This window comes from Mycteria americana, chromosome 7 (genome assembly GCF_035582795.1).
Source record: "Mycteria americana isolate JAX WOST 10 ecotype Jacksonville Zoo and Gardens chromosome 7, USCA_MyAme_1.0, whole genome shotgun sequence".
NCBI classification, from domain to species: domain Eukaryota; kingdom Metazoa; phylum Chordata; class Aves; order Ciconiiformes; family Ciconiidae; genus Mycteria; species Mycteria americana.
The window spans coordinates 21,786,866-21,799,358 of record NC_134371.1 but is presented as its reverse complement, the minus strand read 5'-3'; the positions used below and the strand labels follow the sequence as shown (position 1 = coordinate 21,799,358).

Sequence of the window (12,493 nt, the reverse complement as noted above, 5' to 3'; positions counted from 1 at the left end):
ACTCAGTCTGTATGTGCACATGTGTAAAAGCACATTTCTCTATCAGGTAACGGACGTCTCTGCAGCCAGGGCAATGGATAATTATTTTCAAGTGGGTTGTCACCCTGCATTCAGTCTGCATTCGCCTGACAGTGTGAAATCGGAAGGAAGCTTCATTGGCAATTCCCACCAGACATCAGAAAACCTCAAGCATGTAGAAAAGACTTTAATCTTCTTTAACCATTCCCGCACTCTCCTTGAGGAAAATATCACCTCTCTTTTTTGAGGCAGAAAAAGTAGACCTTAGCTTGATAAGTATTAAAAATTGTTCTAACAAACAGTAAAAATAATACGATAACCTGCTGCAGTTCGAAGCTTTCTAACTTCACCTGCAAGCTGAGAAAACCCTATAAACATACTGTTAAATGCAGCAGAGTGCCAACTATGGGTGTTTGTTAATCAATCAGGCAGACCAGCAGGCTTCAATGGGCTTTGGACCAGGACTGACAAAAGGATCCTCTTTAGGAGCCTGCTCCAGAGACACTGACATTCTTCATCTCCAGTGTTTTCAAAGGAAACTCAGGGTATTCAGAAATCTTGAACTAATTTGCTACATAATAAACAAGATTCATACGACAGGGAAGGTTGCTATGAATCACTGTCATTTAAAAGGAGCCTAGTATGAACCGGCCTGTTTTGAATCGGCAACTTGGCCTTGGCTATACTACAGAGGAGCAGTTAAGTCTTTGATAGGTTACAGGAGCAGCAGGCACCTGGAAGTAAGCATCCAACTGTCTAATAGCAAGAAAACCTAACTAGAAATGCAGTATCAGAAGCAGTGGAAAGTTTAGCACATCTTCTGCTATACAAGACCTGAAAGCCAGCTTTTGTGTACAACACAGCAAGAATAAAGAGAACAAATAAAGAGGTGTAAAAAAGAAAAGATCCATACAATGAACAACCCCAAAGATCTTCGGAGCGTATCTACAGAGAGCAATGAAATGTCACTGGAAGTACATCAAGTACCTTTGAAGGGGCCAGCTCAAGCCTTAAGAGGCAGCACGACTCTTCTAAGGCTTTTAGTCGTGTCGCCAGCCTCACCAGTGTGACCACACTGCTACTCTCTCAACAAGGCCTCACGATGCCCTTATTGTATGGATAGCCTTTAACAATCTCATCAATACTCTTTAACTTAATCATGATCCTAAAATTCATCTCCCTGGAGGCAGGGCTGAGTGTGAAATAGGGAGTTTACTATTTTCAGAGTGGATGAAAACAAAGTAATTATTAAATAATCAATGTCTTTAAACTCTTAGTTCCCTCACTAAAATGTCTGGCAAAGTGGTGACAGGCACAGCCATCAAGAAAAAGCACCTTGGCCTCCTCTCTCCATCTCATAAAGCTTCATTAAACATGTACAACTGTGGAGCTGTCAATAATGTTTCAGCATGTGAGCTGTGAAGCCCTTCAGATAAGCCTTTGTTGTTGATCTTTAACCATCTGAAAGACAAGTTATAATGCAGAGTAAACACCTGGGCTGCATAAGTTTAGGCTCAGAAATAAAGCCCACACTTTCCTGTGACAGTTGTATATGTTGCTGCCACTAATCGCTTCTTTCAGCAGTTGTGGACAGGTCTCTTGTTGCTGTGGGCTAATTTACACCAGCACTGACAGTTCGGACAACCCTCACTTCTTGTCTGCCTGGCTATTCCTGGCCATTTATCATTATAGATTATGTGTTTTTACAACTGGTGAGACCAAAGTCAACAGTCCGCAAGATGCAGCAACCACTTGAAGTATCAATCATGTGCTCTATTTCCACCCCCCTTCTCCTTTCTGTGCACAGTTAGCATTACAACTGGGTTTTAATAAGGCAATTGTTTTGGTAAACAATTCTTAATTTATTTACTCGGGCAAGACTCCTTTGACTTCAGTGGGAGTTCTGCCAAGCTAGGGATCTTGGACCAGCACCAATGATAAAATACCCATTTTACTGGCACGTACAATTTCCTATTGACTTGCCAAAAGAACCCTGGTTACCGCCTTCATAATAGACTTTGTTCCTTTCACCTGGAGAACAATCCAACCGATATTTCCTCTTCTCTCCCGGCTAAGGGAGTTAAGCGAAGAGGTCCAGTTACCACTAGCAGAGGTGTGGGAAAACTGATGCTTGCAGGTGCCACCCCTGTGGCCTCTGGGTTTCTCTTCCAAAAACCACCACATAAGAACATTTTGCATTGCCACGTATGCTAAGACACGTTATCACATCTACTCTAATACGCTGTGCTGCAGACAATACCACCTGTGTTCACTCAAATCTTTCAAAAGAAGAAAGAATTCCACTGCGGATACCAGAAAGTTATCTGACAGTCTGACAGGAAAGAAATCCAACCAGAAAAATAAGTTGTTCTGTCATTGGCCCAACTGCTGAATTTCTTATTCTCTTAGCCCTCTAATTTACTTCAACGACTCTACAGAACTGGGTCTTGACTAACCAAATCAAAGCCCCCACTTAACTAAGTAAACGTCTCTGTTAAATTAAGGCTCTGGCCAGAAAATCAGAAGACAGCTAATAAACAGTTTCTGTATTTAAAGGAGTGATGATTTTAAGTCTACTGATTATAAACACACATTGTCAAATTAGTCCTGTCTCTTCTCTTCAAGCCATAACCACTCCCCTTCTTATTTAACGTTTTCTCAATTCCTTCAGCCCGTCACCACAGACAAGGGGAGACAGCCTTCTCCTTTGAGATTCCCATCACTCACAAACCCATTCTCTCAGTCTGGCAGCAATTGATGGTCTATTTTCCCAGCCTACGTGGAGAAGAAAAATCATTCTCTCCAAACTGCCTACCCACGGTTCCCTCTGCTCTTGCAACTGCCATACTGCACCTTAAAAGGCATTTTGACACACTGTTTACATAATGAACAACCTTATATGATGTTTTAAGAACAAAATAATTTACTTAAGCTATGGACACATATAAAGACATGGAAGAATTATTATGTCATAATTTTTACTTCTGAAGATCAGAGGCTGTATTGGCATATACTTCATATTATAGAGAACGGGCTCCAACAGCAGAGGTTAGACTGAAGTAGTGCCAGAACAAGTATGCAAACTCTGGGAAGGAGCATGGCAAAGCCAATGCAAAGCTACCTACAACATACTAGCCAGCATGACTGCGCGTTGTACCCTACTGTCTTACTCTTCTAAAAGCTAGAACAGTGATAATCGGCGTCTGTCTGGAAATTTAGAAGAGACACAAGTTAAGTTGAAGGAAAAAGAGCACATTTGTTTATTTAGAAGTCTAAGCAATCATAATAAACATATCCTCAAATAATCAGCTCCTGTGTAATTACTCATTTGCAGGCACAGTTATTAGGTAGGTAAATTCACTCTTTTTTGAAAATACAGGTCAAATATTTATCTCTGAGATACATTAAAAGCAACACAAGATTGCACTAAGGGTGTGTATTAGACTGTAGCATTTACAAAATTGAAGTGTTTAGACCTTTCAGACCTTTTTTAAAGCCTTGACCTTGGAAACAAATAAGGACAGTGTTATTTTAATGTGCATTCAAATTTTAACAACACAGTCACACAGCTCTAGTGGAATCCACATTGAGTTTCCACTGTAGATTGCTCATCATTTCATTATGGTTCATTATGCTGATAACTGTCAGAAAGCATTAGAAGCAGGAGCCTTGAGTAATAGCACTGAAATGGTAATTTAAAAACAATATACTTTCTGGAGGAAATACAGCAGTGCACTAAATTCAATTAGAAGAGGCGAATGTAAAGACAAGTAAGTGACGTTTGCTGTTTGAAGTCAGGTTCTTCAATTTCTTGATAACCTAAACTGGAGAAGGCCCTTTTAAAGCAGGCACTATCCTCTTGCATCTCACTAAATTTGCTCTCATTATCTCTAAGCTTCTCCGGTATAAACTGTCTCAAATGCAACCGTTTTAGAAATATTTGAGACCACGCCAAAATATCAATCAATCAGTCACTGTTTGGGTGGCACAACGGACTAAATTATTCAGGGTCATTTACTGAGACAAATTTCAAGCTGGACAGTCTATGCTGATAATCTCTCTTTTGTAAAGGGCTCCCAATTAAAAATCATTAATAATCTGAATCGAACAGACAATATAAACAATACAAAACCGTTCCATACTCACTCATAATGTGAGCATTGTTTGTTAAGAAACAGTTAGAGATCCCGATTCATTAACGATAGGGACGCAGGACCAATGCCCATTAACTTGGGTGGGAACTGCACCTGCCTGCACCAGGCTGCAATTCACAGAGTAACTCCTTATGGAGAAGGAAATTCAGGGATGAGGACCATGATTGAGACTGATTGTTTTCCAGCCTCATGGATTTGTGTGTTAGTAAGGCAATTTATTCTCCATTAGATTGCTAACCTTACGAAAGACCCATTCTCTCAGCAAGTACGGAAATATAATGAAGGTCTGAATAGTTGCCTTAACATTATTTTTGCAACGCTTCCAAAACGGAAAGGCGTCCGTGTTTTCCACAGTTTGTGCTCAAGTGTATTACAGGTCAATCACACCATCTCCATGCCCAAGCACACAGCTGACAAGCCCACTGTGCTTCAGAGCTGAAACTCTAAAATCCTGGGTTAGGTCAAAGTGGCAGATCCAGGGCGGCTCTGCTCCTCAGTGGTGACAGACATGTTGATGACTATCCCCATGAGGCAAGCTTGAGGGAAAAGATGCATCAGTGAACACATGTATGTCAGGGTGTCTACGCCTGGCCTTCCAATACAGCCCACTCCACCGTCTCCTACACTCACGTCCCTCCACATTCTGCTCTTACTTGCGTGAGATTTGTGTGAGATTTAAGCCAGACATAACTACTCACTCTAGCAGACCTAAAACAGAGCAGAATACTAAAGCTAGAGTTTGAGTTATTTGTTTAGATTGGATGCCTAGCTTACCTGAAGGCACAGTTTTTACAACTCAACAACGGATGGAGATATCAGAGAGTGGCGTTATGGAATGAGAAAACTCTGGAGCACCTCTGCTGACCAGTGCATCAGGAAGTAGGTGTTGCTTTTATTACTTATCATGGGAATTGCAAGAAAGGAAAAGGAAGGGGAATTCTCCAATTTAGCACAATCAGGCTAATGGAAAGTCATAACGGTCTTCCTCCCCCAACCTAGAAGGCAAGATAAGTGACGAGGCCAGCCAGTTTATTACTAAAGGAAATCAATAGCCAAGGGTCAAAGCTTTACGAAAACACATCCTAAGAAGGCTGAAGTTCTTAATCTTAAAAACTGTTTAGAAATAACAAAGAAAGGATCAATCCACAATCCATTCCAGGTGTTCTCTCCAAATTACCCAATGTTACTTTTATTCACCTGGTCTAATAGTTCTCCAAGTGGACAGAAACCTGATTTTACAAGCCAGTGGAGCAGAGTCTATCTTTTTGCTAGAAGAATGGATCTCAGATACTGTGTTTTATTTCTTCATTAACGTGCCGTCACACTGAGCGATTACTAAATGCAGGGCTGAATGAGAATACCAGGGTTAAAGAGAGCATAATGAACAAAGAAGGTGCCTGATTATTATGGCTGTCAGCACAAGGGAATTGGGTTTGTCACCTGGTTTAACCAACTGGTAAGAACTGATTAGAGTCTGACTCTGTCCGAAAAAACCTTTGATGTTTACACCCCCTTCTGTCTCCACATCTTGTCAGGAAAGGCAGACAAATGGGGAGCTTCTTCCAGAGGGGCTTCCTTCAGCAGAGGCCCTTGAAATGCTGTCACTTGCCTCAAACGCGTGGGCAGAAGGCTACTCGGTGTGGGGAGCACAGCAAACGAACTGCCCCCCCAGGAGCCCCTTGCACCCCACTCCTTGCACAACGGTGCACCACAGACACAGGGCTGCATTTTGTGCCTGCGCAGGTACCACCATCATAGCAATGTTCAAACACTGCTAAGGCAGACCTCAGAGAGGGGATATTCGCAAGCACACAGTGGGGGCGGGGGGAGCAAAGCTGCCTCACAAGCCAGCTCAGAAATAACCTCTGTGTCTTCCTTCACCTTGGATCACAGAAAAAGAAGCCCTTAAGCTACAGGAAAATTCAAAGCTATGAAATGGGACTTCCAGAGACAGGCCTGTTTCCCAAGACCAGATGTCCGTGGATTGTGGTGTTGGCTTGCCTCTGCATGCCAACTCCTCCTAGACTGCTGCAGAGATGAAGACTGAGGCCAGCACCACGGCCCTTGCCTGCTCTTCTGCCCTCTTCATATTTTCAGGGTAAAAGACCAAGATCAGGGACTTCAACTTTGACTGACCTCTGAAGACAGGATTGGGGAAGGGTGCCAGAAGTAGGCCCAAGACTTGACAAAAAAGGGCTAAGCTTGCAGGGGCACATTTTGCAATACAAGCAAACATTTGCTCATAATTCCCCCATCTGGAAGTGTTTTGCTCTCTCCTCATACTTCACTCACTGCACATGCCTATTTAAATTCAACCATTTGATTACTAATTTGATTTCAATTTGGTCAGGATATCACTCACTAGGACCAGGGCTTTATGAGAAACTTTTGCTGGTATAATGTTATTTAGGGTGTACCTTCCAAACAATAGTTTTATTGTTGCAAAAAGACATTTTTCCTATCAAAATGTCAAGCTTTATATCTCCTAGTGTAAATTATATTATATTATAAAAAGCATGTTCCTACCCACTTCAGCAAGGTTTCACAATACAGTTAAGACCTCCATCCCCAGTCAACATTTGGCAAAGGATATACAGACCTCTCTGCTTTCCTACTAAGCAAAAGCAGCTGCTCCTGGCTGTGCCCAGATCTGCTTAACCACCACGCAGCAAAACTCACAGCTGAAAAGGAGATCACTGAAGAAGAGCTGGAATCAAGGGGGTGTGGGGAAGGGATGAGTGCTCACTTAGTTACGGACATACTTTGTTTCTGCCTTGTAAGGGAGAAATTAAGATTTAAATAAATGTGAGTCATCTCTCCAAAATTAATTTGGAATATATTAAAATGCTACAAAAGACATATCTCAGCCTTCCCTCACTCATAGACACACACACACTCTCTACATAAATATACAGCTGAACTCCTAAAATCTGGAAGCATTTCCAATAGCATTCAGGGAAAGCCACACATGGATATCCCCTGGTAAAATACAGCCCTTTCACTTATTGTTTCAAACTGCTCTGCTCCTATAGAAGTGAAAACCAAAGAACTACATGATCACAATTTAACACCAGGGCATGCCTGGAATCCCAGGTCTTTAGCTGCATGAGCCATTAACCAACACATAGGACAAGGAGTCGTTCCAGCAACGCTGTGGGTGTGCTCAGTGCACTACACCTCTTGTTCTCCCTGCTGAAGGCATTTTGGTGGAACTAAAGCAAATTCCATTTGCTGTACATGACGTATTTATCTACAAAGGATAAAATAAACCATATTTTGGGTGTTTGTTTCATTAAGGTTTAAGATTTATTATTACCACCCCTTTCAGAAGAACACTTTTATGTTCCTAAGGGTCACCAGCTATATTTTGAGCAAATTAGATATATCATGAGATTATAAATATTACCTATTTACCCTAGCTCATACAATTATGAGAAAAGCTTCCACAATTTCTACAAATATCAATATTTAAAGAGATGAAAGCTGATGTGATCTACTGCAGATAGGTCCTCAGACTGGAACTTAGACCGGTATTTCATTTCCAACTCTGATACTGAGGTGTATGAGTCACTCCTCTTTTGCGGCTTTGTCTCCTCCCAGTCTCCTAATTTATTTAGACTGTAATCTCTCAACAGTCAGTGCAACCATGTCACTGTTAGGAATTCAGGGCTGAGAACTAACGCTTTCTCTCCCAGAACTGTGATCCAAAATGCAAACTGCATCTGCAAAGGGCTGTAAGAGCTACTGAATGCTGCTCTCAGAAGCTGGACACTTCTTAGAGACACAGATCTCAGGGCAGTATTTCCTACATACAGAGTGAAAGAAAGACAGGAGAAGAAACAGATGATAAAAGGGGAAGAGACTGTTCAAAGACCAACTTACGAGTGCAGGGCATGGAGGCAGCATCATTTTCAGCTCGGAAAAAGCCCCGATCGCAGGTGCAGGAGGTAGAGCCTTCCCAGATGGAGTAGCTGTGAGGCGGGCATTTGGCACAAGCAACATCTGTCGAGAGAGCCTTGTAGTATCCGATTTTGCAAGCTAGATGGAGGAACAGGAAGGGAGAGTGTTACTTGCCCAGGCTGTGATCATAAATTGCTGGCTTACTTATTCAAAATCAAGGCAGGAGACATTTGAAAGAGATCTCATGATGTCCTCTTAGCCCCAGGTGAAGAATTAACAACTGTCACACTCTTAATGAGTAATCCTATGTCAGGGGACACTGATTTCTAATTCCAACAAGAGCCATTTTAAACACTGGCTTGGAGATGTTAAAAAACAAAATTATACTCTTCTGTTGACACTGCCAGAGAATCAGCTGCCTCTTTGTGCTTATTGTGGAGTTGCATGTTGCTTAAGCCATGTCCACCTGCATTCGCACACACACAGAGAGCACGACAAAAGGGGTGCAATTGGTTTATTCTGTGACCACTTAAGGAATGGCAGCTGACAGTCAGACACTGCCAATTTTTAAGAGGGAGCGGGACAGGAACCCACTGGGACCAGCAGCGAGGCCCTCAGCCTAACATGCCCGGAAATGGCACGTCTCCCTCCTGGCAAGGCAGAATTCATTTTGCTCTTTCTCCCTAAGGGAGGAAATCAGCAATGCTCTCCGGTCCTCGAAGCCAGGGCACAGCAGTAACTGCACCACTGCCACCAGGTCCCACGTGCAGTTGGCAAGCTTGCGGTGACATCATCTTCATAAATGCAATGCTTACACGGATGGCTACTTTTACATCACTTGGAAAAAACTCATTAGCATCATTAATAACACATTTTAATAGTGGCTAACAAGTATGTCATCCTAGAAAATTCCCCCTTGGCTAGAGATAAAAGCCCACCATCACTACTGTCTTTCAGCACTACAGAGAACAGAGAAAATACCCAGGCACACAAATGCGTAAAAAGCAAAGGTTGCTCCCAGTATTTACCATGTGACTCACTCTCGCATCTCGTCATTTATCACCTACACTACCTTTAGGGTTCCTCTGCTCTGCGCAGGCTCCAGAACACAGGGCGCAGTCCCGCACGCAGCCAGGGCTCGCTCCTTCTGTTTTACCCTTCCCCTAGTCCCCCTCATTCTTCCCCTCTTTCTCTTATGAATCCCTCCCTCCAATGGGAAGTGGAGAGGGCTTTTAGTAACACATTTATAAAACATCAAGTTACTTCATTCTTAGTAACCAAAGCCATTTATGGAATTTCCTTAACAAGTCCTTACTTTACGACGTGCCGTGCACCATCTGTACGAGCACTGGGAGATCAGTCCGCTTTCGCTCACTGTGGCTGTCACTGGACCAGAGGATCTTACAAAAACACATTGCTCAAGTGGCTAAGATTTATGCTTCCAGAGTTTACATGCATCACGTTATTAGATAAGGTTCAACTTGCACGGTGCTTTTTGGCCATGCTTCATACAGCCTTGGGGTTTCGATTAAAATCAGAAACCACAGCTTTGGCAGGAAGAATCATGGGGGTCAAACCCAGCCTCCCAACATCAGGCACAATTAGTCCCTGAGCACAAATACAAACCCACTGGGTACGGCCTATCAGCCAGGAAGTTGCAGTACACAAAGGCAACTCATGCAAAATAGCTTATTCTGCTTGTGATGTGAATTGCCCAGGAAAAAAAAAAAAACCACCATGGAAAATTACCTTTCATTTTTTGATGTGATTTGCAATATCTGATGAGTGAGTTGTACTATCGCTACATGTCCTCTTGTGCCTGGTTTAACAACAGCAGCAGTCAAGTGGCAGATTCTCATCTGAGATATTATTCCCGGTTTTCACTGCCACAGCTCAGATCAGAAATACGCCTGAACCTGTATATGACCAGGACAGACACTGACAGGAGGAATCTTGCTGCCATATATAAAGATAAGGCATGGAAAAACAGAATACAAGAGGAGACCAGGCTGACTGCTCTTATCCACAAAATTCCTTCTATTATTCAAGGTTGTTAAAATAAAACATGTAAACTCTAACATTACTGTTAATATGAACATCATAGTTCACAGAAGTTATTATTAAAGAGCTGTCTTTTGCATCTTCCTAGTATTAAAATACTTAGAAGATAAACAATCTAGTATAAGGCTGAAGATCCTGCTTGGGCTGTAACATGCTGTTGGAAAGGTAGGAAAATGTCACAGGTAAAGATTTTTGTGACCATTCCTCCTCCTCACTGTCTTTTCAGACTCAGAATAGATGGATACAGTGGGTACTGCAAGGTCAACAGTCTGTAATTCAAGGATTTTTTTTCCCCCGTTTCATGCAGTGTATTTTGTTTTCTACTATATTAAGCCAAGATCATTAATATTGCAAGACCTGAAGAAAGCTCTCCAAACGCAGTGGCTGCTCCTAAAGCACACACAGCCATTTTGCTTCAAAAATCACCTACTCCTGAACAGTTAGTTTTCTTCATTTTACCATGCTCAGAGATTCACCACGTCTCAGCACGTGGCATAAAACGACATTAAAAGAACGTGTTGCATTAAACCAGTAGTTCTTTGCCCCTAAGAGCTCCATGGTACTGTCACTTAAAAACTCGAATCTAATCCTGTAAAAGCTGTTCTTAGCATGAAGTATTGCTGACACACCTATTAAAACCAGGGCCTGTTAAGGCTACGGATGGGCTTTTTTTGAAGGTTAATGATTTAGCAGGCAAACAAGAAGCCTGTACAGAACCTGTTCCCTGAAAGTCTTTATTGCTTGCTCATGACAAATCTTCATGCGGCTGCTTTTCTAGGAAGGATTTGCTGGGTGAGACCCGGCATGAATGGCGTTCTTACACAGCTTTCGAAAGATACCATTGTAAAAAGATTAGTTCACATGTGCAATGCAAACTTTGAATTCAATTCCTTAGCTTTGCCTTAATTACTTCTTTCTGTTAGGTTGTGGGTTTTGGGTTTGTTTTTTTTTTTAAGAGAAAAATCTTTTCTCGCACTCAGATCACCCACAAACATAACAAGGTTACAATCACCTGCACTAGATCCAAGGAAAGTTCTTAAACAAAAATATTTTCAGTATGAAAAAGCTCACAGTTTTTTCTCAGAACAAATCACATCACTTTTAAATGGACATCAGCTTGAAATAATTATGTTAATATCTTTGAGTTGCAATGTTAAAATCTTTTTAATTTATATTTCTCTTAAAGTGAGACAGGATTTGTCAAACATTGCTGTCATCACTATGTGCCTTTTTTTTTTTTTTTTTTTTTAATTTACCAGAGTGTTACATGTTAAAACTGCAAAAACTGCTCTGAAAAATTGTGGAACTTCAGTCAAGTCTGGATGTAAATTTTCTCAATCTGTTTTTCAAACTCCATTTTCTCATTAAGACCTGATTTTCAGACTCTTACGGCTTTCTCAAAAAAAAAAAAAAAAGAAAGAAAGAATGCATGTGTGGGCTGGAAAGTCTGCTTGCTTGGTCTCTCCAAATGCTGAATCTTCTATCAGAACATTTCAGCCAACAATTTCAGAATTTAAAAACTCAACTTATAGTGGATGGGGTTCTAGTCACATTCTTTTTAGTCACAGCTACCATAAAATATATGTATTAAATCGTTTTTAACTATTTTTAAATAAGCTATGCTTTTTTTTATTTGGGGGAAAGAAAAATCTTTTAAAAAATTACTTTTGCAAATTTAAAATGGTTAAAAAATTCCCCCAGTGCTTGCTCTTAAATTATTCCTTTGTCCTTGTTGAAATGGCAATGAATATTTCCATCATAGTTTGGAAAAGGCTTGACATGCTTAATAGTTCTTTAAAAAAAAAAAAAAAAAGACTGTAATATCTTGCAAAGGCTTGGATAAAGAAACTATCCCAATCTCTTTGTTGGCGAGTTCCTAAATCATTAAAAATGCAGTGCATATCGTAAAAAAAAAATCTCAGCAAGCTCCAGTTCAAGGCTTTGGTAGTGCCACGGAGGCAGCGCTCTGGTCAAGAAGGCTAAGTGGGACTCTGAACTGGGGAGGGAAGAGGCCCCAGCGCCAGGTGGAGCTGGCTGAGCTCTGAGCAGAAGACAGGACGGGGAAGGTCCAAGCGAGCCAGCCCTAAGCTGACAGCCGCTGGGCAGGAGCTCCTGCAGCAACCATGGCCCAACGCCACAAGAAACAGTTTCTACCTGCTGCCTCGGCCTCTGCTGAAGAGGCACAGGAATGCAGGACTGCAGAGTCATCACCCTATAGATCACCATGCTAAAGGCTGCAATCTCCATATGAGTTCTGCAAGGAAACTGCCCTCAACCAGGACAGGCTCAGCAACCGAACACAAACCACACTCTCGCTGGACCCCTCCTTCCCAAAAGGAACCAGCGCACCACTAAGAACA

General features: G+C 41.8%; 1 protein-coding gene across 1 annotated transcript in view; it reads right to left on the bottom strand.

Moving 5' to 3' along the window:
- EPHA4 (EPH receptor A4) overlaps positions 1–12,493 on the bottom strand; it is a 113,386-nt gene that overhangs the window by 62,292 nt on the left and 38,601 nt on the right. The window contains exon 4 of the mRNA XM_075507377.1: positions 8,055–8,210. Within this exon, the coding sequence (XP_075363492.1) occupies positions 8,055–8,210 (156 nt within the window). The remainder of the gene's footprint in view (positions 1–8,054; positions 8,211–12,493) is intronic.